Source organism: Netta rufina, assembly GCF_964035555.1.
Source record: "Netta rufina genome assembly, chromosome: 4".
In the NCBI taxonomy this organism is placed as follows: domain Eukaryota; kingdom Metazoa; phylum Chordata; class Aves; order Anseriformes; family Anatidae; genus Netta; species Netta rufina.
In genome coordinates this window covers 46,558,546-46,578,613 of record NC_140127.1, presented here as the reverse complement: position 1 = coordinate 46,578,613, position 20,068 = coordinate 46,558,546, and the positions used below count along the sequence as shown (strand labels likewise).

Genomic DNA, 20,068 nt, shown 5'->3' with positions numbered 1-20,068 from the left:
TTGCTGTCCATGTATATTTTGAGGGTCACCTTGACATAAAAATAGGATACTGGAGTAACAGTCGGCATCTTCTTGAAGCATTGTTTATGCGTACTTCTAAGGAGACGGTTTTCTGGATTACCCATGCTAATTTATCTTTTCAAGACGCTATTAGGTTTGGTTAGGCAGGCTCAAATAGACAGAAAAGCCATTATCAGGACACGGTCTTTTTGTAAGGAGATACCCAAGGTGTGAAACAGTACAAGGGACGCACTGCATTAAACCTACCGATTACGTTTTTCTCAAGCATTTTAAGCTATCGTGCCAGATAAGTCTTACTTTGTGTCAGTTTGAATCAGTGGATTTTAAACCATTATTACCCTGTGCCTCTTGCCCCCCCCCCAGATTATTTGTGACAGATATTCTGCACTGTATAATAATGAAACTCTAAGGGTATCATTTCCAGCTAAATGGAAAGTGTAACATAGTGTAATATCATGCCAATTAGAAGGGAAAATCATTGTAGATACCTGAAATACGTTTTTGCTTGGTATCAGCCATTCTGTGAAAAATTGCACATTCCACAGTTTCTAATGAATATGGATAGACAACTATAGAGGACAAAAGACTGTGAGTGGATTTACATTTCTGTGGCTCTGTTTGTTACAAATATTCTCTGAGAGACAACAGATACATGTGAGGAAAAAATCCTCTTCATCTGCATGTTTCCCTGTTACGCAACACAGTGCTCAAAATGCAAGCTGAAAATTCCAGAGTTAACTCAAAGGAAGCGTAGCATTTACATTAAAAATGGAGGAAAAGTGAGTAAAAGTGAGCAGAGGTGTTCATAACTTTGTCTGATGAGATCAGTGTTTCTGCCTGGACTGCTACAGCATTATGAGGAATGATGTGGAACACCTCGTGTCCCAGCAAACCTACTTAGTTTGGGTTCTCCACCTCAAGTTTGGCTGGAGGAGACACAGAGGTTTTAGTCAGTAGCTTGATTGAAACCAAGGACTTGTTGATGGGTGGGCTTCATGGGTAAAATCAGCTTCTGTTACCCCACTGTGCTAGACCATCCCCAACCAAAGGCCATCGGTACCAGAGCTACAGCTGCCCTAGGTGCAGTAGCGGCGAGCCATCTCTGCGGGTGCTTCATCGCTCTGCTTCCATCACTGATGCTGCATGCTGTACGTACCAGTGTCTGAGGCGTCTTAAATGCTTGTGGGACAGGCAGCAGCCCCCGCGTTGGGCTGCCACTGGCTTTCTGGCACGCCGCGCGATGCCGCAAGATGGTCTGTCTGCTGCAGCTGGGGCCAGGGGTGGCTGTGCAGCTGGCAAAGTGGAGGTGTAATTTGTGGAGAGGACGCGGGACTAGGGGGGAGAAGAAGAAGAAATGATCGCAAACTTAGGTAATCGTTTTATTCATAGCATAATGTGCACACATGGCTGTTGATGATGAGGCTACCAGTGACATAAATAAACTCAAGCAAAAGATGTAAGCGAGTGGATACATGTGTAGGCTTCTTTGGGCGGTGCCACGAACTTGGACATCGACCAACAGAATTATTTATGTCCCTTGCAATTTCAGTGAAGAGCACAAAGGAGATAATTAGACCAGGATGCATCGCATTGCTCTTTCCATCTTGCACACATTCATGCCCACCAAATGTGATATGTTCGCCTTTTCCCCTCAAACGTGATGGTTGTTGAACTTATTTTTAGTGTCATTTGATAAGCCTCCCTGCTCGCAGAGAGACATCCCACTGACCCAGCCACTGGTCATTGTCTATACCAGTTCCCATCAAAGCAGGCGCGCTTTGTCAGGTTTCGACTCGAATATCCATTTTGCATCTGAAGTACAGTATCGAAAGTGACTGGATCATTTGAGCCTTTTTCTTCAGCTGCTCCCTCCTTCCTCCCCCACAGTGTTTCCGCTCACGCTAACATAATTTGGCATCGTCGACGTGACACGACACTGGTTTTTCTAAAAAATTATAATACATACATTGTCAATGTTTTGTGATGGCCGGCGCTCCTGTAAATTTAATTTCTAAATTGATGGAAGGAGGTCTTTTTCCACTGCTGAATCTCAACCAATGCTCGGTGCCCCCTTGAAAACCGAGTAATGCACATACAGTAATAGGTCATTCAATGTCAAAAGGCATAAAAAAGATGAGCAAAATCTTCACAGGCTGCTGCTTGCTGTTGCCTTTAATTATATTAATTAAACTTTGAAATTCTCATGCAAAGAGAGTTGCTGGCTTGTGACGCTGAAGAGCCCTTGGAGATTCGGGGGGAGAAAAACCCTGAGATACCAGCTTAGTGGCTACTGCTTTTTTAATTTTTAAAAAAATAATACATAAGCCTACTACTGCTAGGTATGTTTATAGATGATGATGTTTTATGCGCTACTGAACTTCGAATGCAGGATGGGGAAAAAAAACACCAGCCACAGTGTCAAGGTCTTGAAGCATCAGTCCCTCCAACTCCGCTCAAGATCTCTGGTTACAGGCTGTCTTCCCGTGGAATAACGCTCTATTAATTTTCTTCCTGTCCCGGGTGCATAATGAAAGAAAGGTGTCTTCAAAAACTAAAGGGCAAAGTCTTGCTTGCTACCAATACCTTGAGGCATCCTGTCTACATTTTGTCATGCGTGTGCACTTTTCAGTGTTAGAATGACAAGATTTCCAGTCAGAAGGTTCCCGTAAGGCACAATGCGATGGGAGACTCGGAAGGGTTTTGTGATCTGACATCGCTGTAAGGCAGTGAACTCTTGCGTTTGCTTAGCCTGGTGGGAAGCTTTATCCTCCGCCTTTGGCAAGCAGTCCCTATTTACATAACACGTGCCATCCTCGCATCTGAGAAACTGCATCTCTGCTAAAAGCACATTATGTCCTGAGAATCTGTAGTCCTTAAAAAAATAACAAAAGTAAAAAAAAAAAACATTATTATCTTTGGTTGTCTGTATTCTCCCTTTGTGTTCTACGAAAGCAGAGGCATGCAAGTCAATGCTGCTTGTCACTGTCGCAAGTCACGGAGCGGGAGTGCACGGTGGTGAAACATAAGAGCTTGGCACAGCAATGCTGGCTCCTGGAAGGGGGGAATGCAGAAACCTTCTGAGTTGAGGCTTCATCCAAGAAACACGGGGCAGTGCTCAGTTCTCTCTGCTTGGTCGAAAAGTGGCAATGTGGCTGTATTTCCTCCTTGTATCCTCTTCTCCTCCTCTACTGAGATTGAACTCGGGTGAAGTTAATACATCGGCCCTGGAGGGAAAAAGAGAGAAGCTGTTATTGGTGGGTGAAGTAATGAATGCAACCAAGACTTTCAAATGCTGAATATTACATGCTGTAGGAAGGCTGTAATTTAAATTCAGATGTTTGTGAAGATAACATACCCATGAAAACCATTTTAAGAATTAATGGAAATTACCCAGAGTAAGTGTACTACATTTGACTTAGAAATTTAGGTTGTTAGGTAAGCAGTGATGACACAGAAGACACACTTTGAATGCTCTGAGGTCTTCTCTGAGGATAATTTACCGATCTGAAATTCTCAGAAACTTCTGGGAGCAAAATAAAACCTAGCTAAACACACAGTAAAGGGAGATCATAGTGAAGACAGATTCTCACTCCACCGAGCCAAATCCTCACGCAGCACAGTGCAGATAAACGTGACTTGGTTAGCGGAGCAGCTGCTGACTTGCACTTGTGTTTTATTAGCAGTAACCCCAGCTCTGCACCTCCAAGGTGTCTTCTGATGAGCTTAACATTGCTGTGCACCAGTTCTCATGGTGTCATACCTCAGTAAATCCCCTTCTCCTGTAAGTGGGTCCTTACGGGTGACAGCTTTTGGTGTAGCTGGATGTGAGTCAAATCCCATAGCGAAGCTCATAACCCCTTTTTACTGATTTGAGAAGCACTGAAAAAATGCCCATTCGCAAAACTTAGTTCAAGACCCGAGCTCCGCACTGATCATTGGTTTCTGAACTCAGGAGTGCTTTCAGCAGAACAGCTCCTGACTTGGGCAGCCCTTCTGGGCACCGCACCTTTTCTTTCCATGATGGACACGGACAGCCTGTACTGGTCGCGCCTTTGGCCGGGGCATCTCCACGCAGAGCAAGTCATTCTCCGAGGCACGTGCAAGTATTATGCACTGCCTGAAGGAGCACGCGGGAGGATTAGCAAAGACCTACTGAATGTTTTGTCATTAATTTGTCAATAATTACAAAGTCTCTCATTGGGGTAGGCTGCACAGCACCGAGTCAGGCATTGGTGGTCAGTAAGGAGCGTGGGAGGTGGCTTGCCCAGCCGAGGCACTGCTCCTTGCTCGCACCTCCATGGTGCCGCTCGCTGCAGGAGCTGGGTGCCCACCTCACACAGGGGTCCTGAACCAGTGCTCCCCTTCTGCCAGCCTGCTGCACCTCTCTGCTGTGGGGGACATTTGCAAAGGCACGCGGGTGTGCAGGTGTGCACGGAGGTGAGAGGGATCTTACTTGGAAGTCTCCTCAGCTAATTGATGGTGGTGGTTTTTCATTTTTGTGAAAATTAGGAGAATAGGAAAAAAGCTGGGGGTATTTTTTTTTCTCTGTTCCTTTCATTTCCTACTTGATGACTTCCAGTAAACTGTGGTGCCTATGAGACAGCTTCTAAGGGACCTTTAAAAGATGATGCCGATCAAACTCTGCTAGTTTTGCAGTATGGAGCCATGCTTGTTTCTTGAATCCTATTTAATGATGCATATTTGGGGGGAAAATTACTACTTTCTTTTTAAACACAGGAGATTATGGCATAATCAAACAAAATTAGGCCTGAATTTCATACTACTTCATGTATTTATTTTGAGCTAGATGTTTTATTGGTACCAGCGGAGGACAATTACACACAAGTGCAGTTTGGTATTAATCAGGTCTCAGTTGGCACCTGCCCTTGACTGGTATGGAGGGGGCAGCATTTTCTAGATGGACTGCAGGACTGAATGCACAGTGCAGGACAGGACAAGGATTTTTTTTTCCTAATGCCCTTCTAATAGTCCTACTTCCTATCAACTGCATGATAAATACAGAAGTGGTGAGTAGTTAGGCTGGGTAATTGTGGTAACTTCTAGCTGCTACCATCTGGATTATAAATGCAGAAGAGAAGCAAAGAGATAAACCTGGAGCACTGAGAGATTCCATTAAAGGCAAAGTAAAAAGGCATGGTGCATCTTTATGGGCCTTTACATTTATCTTTTTCAAATTAAGCATATCAAAATGAATTCTGCGGTAGAAGCAAAGTATTTTTGGAGGATAAAATCCACAAATGCTTTGCAACTCAAGCACTTCTGACAACAAAGCGAACATTAAATATACACTGACAACAAGGACTTTTCTTCTGAGTTGATACCATAATGCAAAAGCAAGACACTTCAGAACATCTTTAGAAACCAGGTAATGGGGGAGTTGCAGTATTTCTCCCATACTGTAAATTAACATTGCAATTTACCTGTCAGTGCAAACGTTCTGCTTTCATTTGTAGCTTTCCCACAGTTCTTTGAACATAGTTACCAGTGCATGACTTTATTTCAATTTGGGGCAAATGATTTGAGGATTAATCATTTTGGTTTTGCATTTATCTTTTGATTAGAAGGCATTTGAGTGGCTCAACACTTTACCTGAGGTCTGCAATCATCACTGAAGGAAAAATACGTTTTTCGAGGCCTGGCTGCGTGACGTGGTTAAGTGCAGTGTGTTAAGAGGAGCTGGGTGGTTTTCCAGTTCATTAAAATGGCATTCATGAACTATATAGCAAATACCACTAATAGGGCATTAAATTAGCCCTTTAATTCCAGGGAATTAAAGAACCACGTAAAGAAAAACAGGGAGAACTTGTACCTTGCAGTCTTGTTACCAACACTCTCTTGTACACACATGTTCCCTGCCAGCCTCTAGTCAGGGTTACAAGGATTTGGAAGAAGCTCTTGTCATGTGTGTTTGTTTTTTTAACCAAAGGTTGAGTCACTGCCAGTCTGAACCCACCTGTAGGCATTGTTAGTATGTTTGATGTATGATCAGATTGTTCTTACGTGTGTGAGTGTCCGTTCTAGCAGCCTGGACTACTCTCTTACTTAAGGGGACTGGAGGATGAGGAATTTCTAATGAAAGCAAGGCCTCCTGTTTAAGATGTCATTTTTTTGTACATAAATGTGATGCTCGCAGAAGACAGAGCTGAAATCAGGATGTTGGGAAACATGCTGAAAGCGCTAATTAATGAGAAGGTCAGGACCACTGTAGTGTCATTAACGGAACAGCAAATATTGCATGCCAGTATAGCAGAGAACAGCTTTTGCGTTTAGGTAATGGGATGTGACAAGGTGCGTGGCTTCACAGTACCTACACATGAAATGCATTAAAAACTAGCATTCAAGCCAATGTGAAGGGCTTTGAGCTCTCATCACACATGCAATTTAACACACTAACTTGCACAATTACCATATATACCTTTAATATTATCTTAGCAAAAATAGAAAGATGTGTTATCAGTAAGCCTTTTTCTTGCTCTCAGCTTGCCACAGTTTGATTCGTGTCCATATTTATTTCCATTAAATGCTGGCCTAGAGACTGGTTTCTTTCAGGAGGGACAGAAAAGATCCCTAAATAGAAAATAAGCAATTGGCATTACTGCTCCTCACTTACTTCCTTCCCATCATCTCTATTCCCAGCCTCCTTACTGGAGGAGTCATGGGGGAGAAAGGAGGAGAAGAAAAAAAAGAAAGGGAAACTGGTCAGCCAGACTCTTAATCATGTAACCCATCTCAAGGGCAGATCTCGAGACCTGCATACTCTACAAATCTGGCCTGGAGATTCGCCCCAAGCAAAGCCCCTGGTGCTGTGTTATTCTTTGAGATGTGGTGGAATGTGGCAAGCAGAGGAAGGTATTTAGTTCTGATTGAGCTGCTCTCAATTATAGATGAGCAAACTGATGAAGATAAAAGACTAATGTTTAACTCTGTTAAGGATTCATCACTCTAAGCCTGTAGGTTTTCATCAACTGCAAATCAGGGTGCATGTGATATAACCAGCATCGCTGTCTTTGTGCAAGTTGGTTTGAGGAAAAAGATTCATACTCGTGGAAGGTGTTTCTCTAATCAAATTCAGAACTCCCTATGTAGTGGTATCTATTTCAGCTTTTAGAAACAGAATATTGAATTTCTATTCTGTTTAATCTGAACTTTACGAAAAGGACTATTTATATCACTAGAAGTGCTATTTACTAAACAGTAGATTTATCTGCCTATTTTTGGCCTTCGGAATTAAAACATGTTTGTTCTATGTAACTAATAAAACCTGTGAATTACCGTCCTAGCATTAGCATGGTCAGACAGTTTGGTGACTTAATGTTACACTCATGTCCCCGTACTCAATTAAACAATCAATACAACCAATTTGAATTCAGATGTATCATGCCTTGTAAATCACTGGATCGTAAACCTTAACAATACCAACATGTCGTCAGTATAAAATTGAACTAAATTAGTATTTTAGGGCTACAGTAATTAAAAAATGAGTTATGCAAGCATTCTGTGATCTTTGTATGGAATATGGGGGTTATATCAATGCACCAGATTCAGCAGAAAAGAAAACCCTTAAGTATGAAATGCTTGAAGATGCACTGCAGGATCCACAGGAGAAGAATATGGTAAGTATTTTAGTTGAAAAATAGATAGAGAAAAATCTACAGCTCAGGTTTTTATATAAGAAGGAATATTTTTATGTTACGCTGAAGTCATTTATTACATTGTTGATTATCTTATAGAATTTAACTTACTGAGCAACCAGAATAAATTAAAGGCCTTGCAGGGCACCCAATATTAAAGAAAGGGGATGCTCCTAATACACTGCAGGAAAGATCCTCATGTGGCAGTGAAAAAAAAAAAAAGTCCAAGAGGCGTCTGCCGAAATGGCCGTGCTTCCTCCAGCTCTGTGACCTGCGAGCCTGTACAGCCCTGCTGGAGCAGTGCACACAGCATTTGGAGGAGGATGCCTTTTGGACTGCGCTGTGCTACGAGCCTGGAACTCATCTGTTGATGTTGGCTAGATAGGTATGAGAAGCACTTTAATTTGTATGTGTGCATGTGTGAGCAAACATGCGCTGCTTTCCAACCATCTGTAACCCAACACTGGGCTCTTTGGTGGAGGAAGTTGAGGAAACTTTACAGGCTCCTCTGGAGCTGCGCCCACTTCCCGCACTGCCAGGGCTGGCCCTCCATGTTCCCAGTGCTCAGTGGATATTCACAGCTTAGCTCCTGGGTAATCTACAGAGACAAAGGGGCTCTGCTTTCCTCCTGCATTTTTTCAAACTGAGCTGCAGAGTTTCTGCATTTTCAGTTTCATCCTGCAAAGATGTTCACCCGTAAATCTTTGTCCTGGTCAAACATTTAAGAGTCCATTGGGCTTGGGTTTTGTTTTGTTTTTCCTCCCTTCAAGTACCACAGACAGAAGAAACAATGCTCAGCAAAAAGTGTTCTGGGATGTGCAGGGGTGAGAGCGAGAGGCGATGCTCTCCTGGAAGCGATAAATGGCAAGGTCTAACAGTAGACTTGAAATGAGCAATGGTATGATGGCTGCCGTCACCGAAGCTGTGTGCGCTGTATTTGTTCAGGCTGATGTGGAATTCTCTTAATGAGGTCGCAGGCTGGCAAAGCTCTTGACCCTTCCTTTCCCCCATTTCACTGTACTGCCTAGGAAGGCACTGCAGGGTGGGCCTGGGCTGGGGGGCAGCTGGATGGCCACTCCACAAATGCCCAATAGATTGGGCAGAGTTTTGTTGCTTTGAGTCATGCCAGAGTGTATTTTTTTCTATTATTAAGTTCCATCTGGACTGCACAGAGCTTTTTGAGAAGCATCTTTTTTAGTATATGACATATGCAAAGGAGAGACAAATGCACAGATATGGATGCGGGCTCTTCTCTTTGTATCTGAAACGTGTACTGCATTTGCCAAAACAGTAACAGCAGTCCTCATACTCCTACCGCTAAGGCTGAAATTCAGCAAAAAAATGTTCTTCTGTTTTCTGGCGTGCTCTGACTTTGGTACTCGCATGAGACATGCTAATCATTGCTTCCTGAAACGACTTTTCCAAAATGAGTCATTATTTAATGGGCAGGTAACAAGTGCTTTAAGTTTGACGGTTTGCTCCCTTTGGTAATTGCTTGCAAGGATGCGATTAAAGGAAGTCAGGATCTCCAGATAAAACCTCGAACCCAGTGTCAACTGCTCAGTGCTACAAGGTCCCAGTGAGGTGTGGGGTCTCCTTGGAGGCTATGGGTCATTCACCACCGACACCCTCCAAATGCTACTCAGCTGGCAGGCTTGGATTACCTGAGAACTGTAAGCAGTTTGACAAGAAAACTTGAATTGTAGAATCATAGAGAGATTAAGGTTGGAAAAGACCTCCAGTCCAGCCGTCCCCCTACCACTAATATTACCCCCTAAACCATAAGGGGAACAGAAGGGACAGAATGTTCTCAGTTCAGCATAAGACATGAAATCATTTGCTAAGCACTGAGATAGCTGGCTGCTCTGGGTAGTCATAGGGATTAAGGGGTAGCTCCTAACATACTGTCGCTCAGATCTCTGGCTCTTATTTTTTGGTGGTGTTGGTGTGTGTGTGGCTTCGCTTGCAGCATTCTTCTGTAACTGAGAAAGAGCATGTGAAGCAGTCTGTGAAATCAGGGAGGCTGGAGATGGGACGTTTACGATATCCATCCACCCAGCCTGTGCCATGTACATTGTCACCTGTGCATCATCCTTGCTTGTGACGTGTTTCTGTAGCATGCTGAGTAACTGCATACATGTAAGTAAAGGTTCCCTGTACACTGCTGAATTGTTCAGCATCCGACTTACGACTGGTAACAACTGCATTTTCTGAAGTGGCACTTAAACCATCTTTTGTCCAGAACAGATGTCTTTTGTACTGCCCTCTATAATACACGCTTTCATAAAAGATTGGCTCCTTTTGGACTTGGAGGATCAAGATCCTACAATGTCTGCCAGTACAGTGTCTCAGCAGAGGCTGAGCATCGTGTGCTTCTTTCTTAGCACGGCTGAAGGGTCTCCATAAAGAGCACATACCCTTTGGGGAGTTGTCTTTTATGTGGCACACGTGAGCTCTGTGCCCTCCAGCACCGTTGTTCAGCGCTTACAGAGCTGCGAGGAAGGAGAGGGTTTTAGAATAATGGCACTCCTGAGAGGAGTATTTAGCGATGTCGTATATGTTAGCCCTGTCTTCACAGCACTGTCAGGGCATCTTTCTGCCCTGTGAGCCCAGGTTTGTCGCTCCTCACAAAGCTGTCTCGCAACAGCTCTCTGCTACAGCCTGCTGAGGCTGCAGATGCCAGTAGGGCCCTCAGGTGAGAACCTGGTTTACCTGATTCCACGTCCGTGTCCTCCTAAGCTTCGTTTCCCTGTGGTGTGCCTCCCTAGAGGAGTCAAAGTTGCAAGTGTGAGGTTCTCCCCTGTAGTTTTTCAGTAAAGAACTGGACTGCATAAGCCTTTTCTTCTTTGCAGTAATACAAGTGAACAGGCAATTTCCTGCTTTCCAAACCTCTTTGGAATCATTAACTCCCTTACTGGGTTAATAAATAAACTCCTACCTGTGCTCCTGGCCTGCAGGCTTGTACGGAGTGGTGACAATAAAAGGGTATTTTAAAGGAACAAAACCGGTGGGGATTCAAAGTAGGTGCTAAGATGACACCACTGGCAACACCTTCCTCCCAGTCTAGCAGCAGGAGCCGCGTGGCAGAGGGGATTTCCTTACTGGAGAAGTCCCACTGCCTGCCCTCGGCACAGCCCAGTACCGGAGGGGCACACAGACAGCAGCTCGTGCTGACAAACCTGTGCTGGGTTCGTGCGCCAAACCCACCGCGCTACAGCCTTTGGAAACGGACCTGGCTGATCATGTCTCCCCACAGCCAGCTAAAGCAGTGTTAACTACAGCTCATGTCACCTTGCCCCTATCTCCTGGGCATTAAAATTCTACTGGCATTAACATTCGTGTGCTTCTTTACTAGCTCCCCCGCTCGGATGTATTTCACTGCTATAACCGTTATCACATTACACTCACCTCATAAATATCCATTGACAAGCTGGAGCATACAACTGAAGTTAAGTTTATATATATATATCTTTTTTTTTAAAAGATGGCTGACTTATATGTTTACTTTGGAGAGCGCTTGCTAACCCACCCATGTCCCGTGCAGCCCTAAGCAGCATTCAGAGACCTATGCTGGTGTCTCTGTTTCTTGTGTGCTTGCTCTTTGTCCCTGACAATCAGGAAATCCCTGGTCCCAGAGATCTGGGAAGCTCAGAACATGGCAGGAATTTGCTGACAGAAACCTGTATGCTCTGTTGCCAGGCTCTTAGTCCTAAAACCTCATCTCTGCAGATGTGCATCGCTATCAGCATGTTTATTTTATATATTTTGCTTAAATAAAGCAAAACCACTTGAAGTTGTTATCTTCCTGTCCTTGCACATGTTGGATTATTACCCACAGAAGACAACCCACACCACGGCGCAGGGGCTGTGTGCTCACTGACTGCCGTCCTGACACGGCGCCGTTCGGCAGCCGCACGCATTGGAAGTGCCGAAGTCCCAGTCGGCAGCAGCAAAGCACGCTGTGGCGATGCATATTTAGCACCTGGGAAAAGATGACTCGTGGTGCTATACACAGCTGGAAGTATCATTTTGTTCACAGAATAAATCAGCAGTGCATCTCTTTGAGGAACTGGCATTATTACTGCAGAAAATATTATTACTGATATAGACATCAGGAGCATTTCTAGGGCTGCCCAAGTTGTCTTTCTCCCCCAAATTACTTAGCCTATTGCTGAAATGTCACTGACCCAGATGAGGTAAGCTCTGATCCCCAGCAGTAACACTGGGTATGCTCAAAATCTACCTAAAAGAGCAACCGCATAAGAAGAAACAAAGTACAGGCAAATAGTGCTACATATTTTTAACCTTAGGAGGACTTTTTTTACACTGTCATATTTCTTCAGCAACTTGAGATAAGTGGAATGTCATATAAGTTGTTTATTATTCTCGTATTTATGTAATGTAGCCTCCTTAGCATGTGTGCATGCACCTCACGATCTTTCCAAGCAATCTGGCAGTCATGTAGGTCAGTTTTCAGAAGACACATATCTGAATTTCAAGAACAGTTGTTTCAGGATGAGAACTGGCAGCATCTGACTGCTTTGAGGAGAATGTGCCAGCACAGGTTACAGATACCTCAGTAGCTGAGTCCGACATCAGACCCAGCTCTCATCCCTGGGGCTTGCTTTAGGTGAGGGCGACTAAAATGAGAGCCAAGTGCAGAAAAGGAGGACAACACAAATTTCTTTTAAAAGGTAGTTCCCTTTTTCTGCACCAAATAACTACTGCATTTTAGAGTATTGGCCAGAAACTGTCAGTAAAAGGTTCAAAACAGGTGTTTTAGAGATGTCACCAAATATATAAAGTGTATAATGGATGGCCAGGTGGCTGTAGCTGCTGTGTCAAAAAATGTTTCTTGCAGGAAAATACGTAGCTCATCTGTAGCCATCTTCCTCAAACTGTTACCTTAATGTAAGTACTACTTTGTGGAGAGAAGCCCTGTGGGTGTCTTAAACCCACTGATGTGTTATATCTGATGTGGTCCTGATGCAATGTTCACTACTGTTCAGCAAAGCTGTGAAGATCTGATTTGTTTCCCCAAACGCCCCTGACTTATGCATGTGGTTTGGTAAATCTCGTGTTGGCGCGGTTTGCTGTTTGGAGCAAACATTCACTGGTTGCACGTGCGTGCGTACAAAACGCTGCTGTTACGATCTGGCAAGGCTTGGTAACCACTTTGTACATACTTTGCTCAGATGTAAATGAACATGCTTGGTGCAGTGAGGAATCGGGGGGTATTAGCTGTAGTATTTTTAGTACACTGGCGGCTTTGGGAAAATGCTATTAAGAACAGCTTTTCACCCCCACTAATAACGCTTATTTTGTAACTGGACATATGGACATTTCCGCACAGTTGCTACAGTGAATAAAAGCTTGGAAGTACATGCTTACCAGTGGTGTAACCTTGTGAAAACCAGGACCGAAAGGATTTGTAGCTCAATATGTTGTGTGGCACTGAAAGGAGCATTTCTACCAAGACTCACGGTACTTGAGAGCACCGATTCAGGGGTAGGCTTTGAAGACATTTTTCCCACCTTGGAAAACTTGAGAAGAGTAACCCACAAAGTCCCCTCCATGCTATGCTCCTGGTAATTAGGTTGAACGCAAGCAGCACACGCGCTGCACAGCCACACGTCTGTGTCTGCAGGGAGCTGGGCTCCATGGGGCTGCTCGGGGCGTGAGCATCAGCAGGAGCAGCACGCGCCGCGGTTATTCGTATGGTCGGTACCCTGCTTGTGTCTCTGAGTGCCATCACCCTGTGACTTACACCGCAGGGAGACAGCTCGTGCCCTGACCAGTTTTCAGAGAAGGGCAAGAAGGGGAGTGGATTGCCGGCAGCTGGGGAAGTTAAGGGAAAAAAGTGCTCAACTAGTGTGAGCATTTGCTGTCTTGCCCAGACAGGTTGCGGTAATGAGGAAGGGAGGGATTTATCTTCCTTTGCCAAGTTTTCTGTGAGTGCTTTATTCAGCAGTTCTCCAAATAATCTACTGCCTTGAAAAAGAGTGGTTGTGACAAGCTGCTTCTCCTGCGAGTTGGCCTTCCAGGTCTGGGAGAAGAGAGGACGATGAGCTGCTGAGCTGGTTGTGTGGGCCTTAGGGGAGAATAAAACTGTATGCATTTGTAGCATCTGCTTCAAAAGGAGGTTGTGGCAAATATTTTATTCAGCAGAGCTGGAGGTCTCCTGTCTCTAGAGGGCAGGAGTTTGTTGTTTTCCTCAGATGAGGCAAGCATTGCTTATGCAAAAGGAAAGGATGTGGAAATGGCCTGCAGAGTCCCTGTTTCCCCGTCGCGGGTTCTGTGGAGCGAGGGCCTCAGCTCTCTCCATCTGACCCCTTGGCAGGAAGCCTCCCGCACTTGCAGCTCTTCTGCCTCCGTGGAAATACACCATGGCCTGGCAAGGTTTGACCCTGCTTTCCTGAAGGACACATTAATGTTTTCCCATTGCAAGCGCTTGCCAATGGAGGGCTCTGCTCCTTCAGATCTAATTATGCCTTGGAAGGCAGCTCGGGCTTGTTCTCACTGCCAGAGGGAAAGTGATCTCTGTCCTGGCGGGCGTCCCAGCACACACCTAACCCAGCGCTGACGCTCACCCAAAGGGGCGCGCTGACCGGGCCACCTCTTCCCCCGTGATGCCCAGAGCGATAAGCTGAGCTGGTGGGGGGAGAGTTCCCTCTCCTCGAGTGAGAAGGCGGGGGGCGTGGGATCGTGGGATTTTATTTCTAGGTGCAGCTCCAAGAGTTCTTCCTTAATTTCTGCGGTATCTCATCCGCTGTATTGTTCTGTGGTATTTCTGCTGTAGCTCTGCAGGGAGGCGGAGGGGGGAGCTCTGAAGATAGAGCTGTTTTCTCTGAGAAGTGTCTTTCCTCTTTGAACTCTTACATGTACGGGGATGAATCCTTGTCAGGAGTATTACTGGGGGACCCCATTTACATTATGGGAGGACTGCAGCCAAATTGATGTCAGGCCTGAACTATAGTGCCAAATGGCTTCCCCATGTTAGCATCAGGAAGGACTTCTTGAGTCCTCTACATCTTTTCATAGGGAAAAAAAGAAAGAAAAAAATACGCTTCTACATGCGTAAAATTTCAAACCTTGTGAAATCAGAAGAGGATCTTAAGAGAAGCCCACTAAAGCCAACAAACACCACAACCTGGCATTCGTAGGAGTTTTTTCATCAAAAAAGGCAAGAATACCAGAAATTTACAGTTCCTAGAGATGGCATCTCACACGCAAAAGTCTAACATCTCCATTATTCTTCCTTCATCCCCTGTATGCAACCATTTGAAGTGGGAAGAATGTAATTTATCTTTCTCTGACATCGTTGATAGCAACAGATAAACCAAAACCATTTTCTTCCAGCTCCTTCCCTCCACAGTCATGACCTCAGCTGAGGAAAGTCCCCTTCAAGCCCATCCTAAAACCTCCTTCCTCTACAGACACTTCCCAGAGCCTCGTCTTCCTGATGCACGTCTTTAACACAGCCTTTTCTGAAGAAACATCCTCTCTGAACAGCCCGTGTAAGTAAGAAGCAGATGCTCTACAACTGTAATGTCTGCGAGTCATACAGGGGTCACGTTCTCAGCTTGTAACACAACAAAAACATGGAATTCATACCCCAGCTCATGGCCTGGCTCTTTTGATTTGCAGCAACCATCTAGCGTATGATAATTACTTGAAAAGAGAGGATGAACATTTAGGATGATATATAATTATTTTTGCCTTTTAATAATGACCACATTATTACTGTGGGGGAAAATCTAACTTAAAATCTGTGAAAAACATGAATCTGCTGGAAGATGTAGATAGGGTTTAAGTGAATTCTCTTTGGAAGAAGCCTGGAAATCCCCCAGCACGGCGGGTGGGTGCGGCTGCAGCACAGTTGTGACTGCTGAGATTGAGATGGCTCCGTAGCTGGAGAGACAGAGCCGCAGCAGGAACCTCACGAATGCCTGCGCGCACACTGCATGTAACAGCCCTCTAGATGCCACTGTGATCCAGCTGTCACTTCACCAACCGAAGCCTTTACAGTGCTATCTGATAGCTGGATCCTTCGCCGTAATAATGAATTCAGCATTAATGACATTGACCACCGGGCCCAGTAAGGAACGCGAACGCCAAGCTGTTTCCGACCCCTCAACCCATGTCGGCTTCCCTGGTACAACGAGCACATGTCGACGAGTCAGCTCCCCTTCCCGCAGACAAAACCCCACAGCACATCATTAGGCTTTCGTTTCCATTCACATGGATTACTAATTGTCAACTCTGCAGATATTTGGACATCGCTGCTGTCCCCCTACCAAACCTTTTCCATACAGAGTGGTGTTGAAGTGGCAGCTCCAGAATCCTCTACCTTGAACCAAAGCCTAAACCCTTCATGACAGCCAAATCCTTGTACAGCACAATAATTAAAATGACCACAGGATGTATTTTCTGCTGTGGCCTGCGCCACATCTGATTTAGACCTTCTGGATTATGAAAGAGGAGAATTTATAAAGCTATCTGATTTATGTTCTTACGCATCGCTGTCAATCTGCTTTGCTCTTGACTTGCAAAGATGTCTATTAATGGTATGTCAGGCATAATTCAAACTGGGTGAATTTATGGCTATTGTTGCTAGTATTACAGCTGGTTGAAGCCCTAGTCATTGACCCACGATCTGCTGTGCTCAGGGCTCAGAAAGCCTGGAAGAAGAGCTTCCCATAACTTGTCTGTTACCGTACCCAGTGCTTATTTCTGGTGCTAATAAAGGGGGTACAAAGGTGCAGTGGCAACACTCATTTCTGCAGCAGTCCGGCATTTAAGACTTGGTGTCTCTGTCAAGGACCACAAACTGTTACAAGTAAGGGCTGCAATCTTGCTCCTTCCGTAGAAATTAAAAGCTCACCCTCTTCTTTGGACATCACAGACTGCAGAAAAGAGGTGCTGCAAGGAGTGACAGGGCTCTGGTGAGCTGCAGCTGCTCATAGCAGGCACAGGTCAGAGCAGCCTTTGAACTGCAGAGCTCTTGTGTGGTGGAAGATCAGGAGCCAGCAGAGGAAGAGAGGAATGTAGGAATTGTGCTCATACAAGAAGCTATTCCAGGAGGCAAGACAGGGTGAGCAGCACACGTGCAGCAGGTTTCTGTCATAATCTTTTGCAAGAGGTCTGTAAATTAGGAATATTTTTGTCCTATACTATACTGATCCCTAGCTCTGCTCTTCTGGCCTCCCACTAGCGAGACATGTACAAATTCAGGTGTGGCAATACTAGAGATAACAACTTCTCTTAGTTTTTAAGCGCTGCTTCTCATCTCGTGTCTTCTTCTGAAAATCAGAAGTAGTTCCTTTAAAGTCAGCAGTGTAAAGCTCATTGAAATAGGATCAGAAGCTGGTCCTCAGATTGTATTATGACAATGTGGTGTCTACTGCGGGTTCCTTTTCAGGACTAAGTAGCTGGCCTGTCACAATGGTGCTAGCAGCCGCTAGGATGTGCGCACTGCAGAGATACAGCTCGAGTCCTTCAGCAGTTGCACCATTTTCCTTCTTCCTTATGGACCAGGCGATGTGGTTTGGCTCTCCATTCTTTGAAATATTTCTTCCTCGTGGGGAATCACTGCTACAGATGTGCTTAGTGGAGATGCTGATGTTCTCTAGAGGCTAGGATTTGGTGTGGGTCTTTTTATGCCTTGAATCCTGAGGGTGTTATTTGGTTTGCAAAGCTACCCATGTGGGATTACCTTTTGTCACTGCCCAGGCGCTCTCTAGATCCCTTGACTGTCAGGCACCTCTGCATTGCCCATCTTTCCTCTTAGGAGCTCTCCTGAGAAATGCTGGGGAATGGGTACATGGTGCTGGTCTTTGTTTTTTAGTATCCGCCTTTCCCTTTTTCCCTTCTTGTACTTTGATCAGTATAATTTGTATAATGAGTTCGGGGTTTTGGTGAATTTTTATTATACATATGCCTAGAGATCTTGGTATTAAGTGCGTTTTTAAAATTAATAAATAAATATGCTCATTTGTTATAGAATTTCTATTGTTGATTAGGGAACACTAAGCTCTTGCAAATCTCAGCTTTCACCTTGCCAATCACTGTATTCCTGTAAGTGCACTGCAGTTATTTGGAACCTTTTCTGGGTTGGTGTTGGCATCCTTTTACTAGATTACATTTATGCATTAGTACCATCTGTGCCTGCTGTACCTTCTGTGAGTTAGCCCTGGCCAAATGACTGGCATTTATCTGGAAGTGCACTAAAAAAGAGAGAGAGAGAGAGAGAGAGAGAGAGAGAGAAAGAAAGGGGGGGAAGGAGGAAGGGAGACAGTAAGGATGGTACCTAGAGCATTACGCTGGCACTAATGGATCGCAGGGAGGAAGACACGCTGGTGAGCACAAACACCTGCACTGATGCCCCCACCTCAACTGCTGATGAAATCTGCCTTGTCCTTTCAGAGCCTTTCTCTCTGAACAAAAACCAGTTCTTTCTGCCCTGGTATCCAAACAAACTCCCCTTTCCCTCACCTTCTAAAGATACACTGTTGAGACTTAAAAAAGCTACTGCAACCTGAGGGCTAGTTTGGGGCTGGGGACAGTCTTTTTGCATTCCATCCTGGTTCAGTTTGGTTGCAGAGTTTGGACCGAGTGCTGCCTTTAATCTGTCAGCTAGGACTGGAGGTTATTTACACTATTCACTGCGTATAGGAATGCAGATGTCAGCTGGATCTATCATTTTGCTCTCCATGCAGAGTCATCTGTTGGTCAAAAAAAAGTGTGAAATAGCTTCTAACTGTGTTTTTGCTATAAATAAGGGGTGAGGTAAGCATTTTCTTCTCTAACTAGTCTTTAAGTGTCTGTCTGCTTGCTTGTCACTATTAACAGATATTGTTCCTTGCTCAAAGAGCACTGATAAACAGCAGCACAGCCACCTCCCTCCAGGACTCCTCAGAAATGGCAGCATTTCATGCAGCCCAAAGCTTTATTACCTGTCTTGCAGCACACGCTACACGGCTGCCTCGCCTTCATAGCCGGTCACGTACCAGAGCCAGGCTCCACCTTCAGCCTCTTCCCACTGGGACTGTTTTCTCCCCCACGGCTGTCTAGGCTGAGGTACTTTCAAGAGAAGGGCCTTTGAACCTTAAATCTCTGCCTGTCTGAGAGACAGGGAGAGTTTTAATGCTAATACAAAGCCAGTGACAGCATAATGGTCCGAGTGGGTCTGTCTTTGGGCTGTCTCTGCACACAGACTGACAGAGCATTCACAGCCCTAGCTCCCCTCAATTCTTAGGTTCTCTTTTTTCCCACTCCAGCTATGTCTGCGTCATGAGCTAAGTTGTTCCTAGCCCTGTGGCTCCCTTGCCCAGGTAAACATGCTGTTTGTTCAAGAGATGGGCAACTGATTCTGTAATTCTGTGATTCTGTGATAAAGGCAAAGATGTCCTCGTTTTTACTACCTTTGTGGTTTCAGACCAGTTTCACTGAACCCAAGAAAAAGAACTCAGTCCACCAGGTTTTTAATTGATAGCAGTCTGTATCGGTCTGTCCCAAGTAGGTAGGTACAAAATACTAAGAACAGATATAAATACAAATGAGGAATTCTTAAACCAAACATAGCTGTCTGCTAGGAATTTAGAAGGTAATTATGTGGCTTAAAAATGTTTTTAATTTAATCAGTGCAATGTCTGTCAACAAAAAGCATGTGCCTTAGCCAGCCAAACCTATATTAGAGAAAGAGTGAGCACGCAAGCCTCTGGCAGAGGGGCTAAGAAGCCACCTCTGAGCTGAGCACTATTCCTACTTGAATGTTCTGCATGAAGGCAGGACTTATCTTTGTGTTTGTCCAGACAGTGCCCAAACTGATCAGACTCTTTCTTCTTCCTACCAAGACCTGATGCTGTAAAGCTAGAGCTTGTGATTTATACAGCATGCCTCCTTCCTGGACTTGTTCATCTCCACTGCCCGTTCTTGCTGCTTGTTTTGCGTTCACGGGCAGGTGTACTAGTGTGGGAATGCAGATCACATCCTTTGATCACTCCTTGGTAAAGGCAATTTCTGATTATATTAATGGCATAATTGTACTTTGCAGGGACTGGCTTTTCATCATGGCATTTTTATAGCACCTAGCACAGGGACTCATGCCTGCAATAGCAGGCCCACCGCTGTCTCAGCCGAGGTGAGAGAAGTAGTCCCAGACAGGTTTTGTGGGCAGTGGGCTGGGGGGGGCCAGCCTGGAGCTGGGAGTGAAGGTCCCCCTTGTGCTTTTGGATCCATTGGCTGGAGGGAATAGTCCGGGAGCACAGGCAGCTGAGGACACAGAAGGCATGAAAGCAGCAGTGGCTCTTGCTCTGTTGCACCAGCATCCGTTTTTCAGATGTGCTCTTACAGATGTATTGAACTAATCTGTTCCCCCCAAATACTTGCAGGCA

General features: G+C 45.0%; 1 protein-coding gene across 1 annotated transcript in view; it reads right to left on the bottom strand.

Moving 5' to 3' along the window:
* Positions 1 to 1,393: 1,393 nt before the first annotated feature.
* The window catches only part of ANTXR2 (ANTXR cell adhesion molecule 2), a 111,083-nt gene continuing 92,408 nt past the window's right edge, over positions 1,394 to 20,068 (bottom strand). Inside the window, exon 17 of the mRNA XM_084285508.1 lies at positions 1,394 to 3,245. Coding sequence (XP_084141634.1) covers positions 3,207 to 3,245 — 39 coding nt within the window. The 3' untranslated portion in view covers positions 1,394 to 3,206. The remainder of the gene's footprint in view (positions 3,246 to 20,068) is intronic.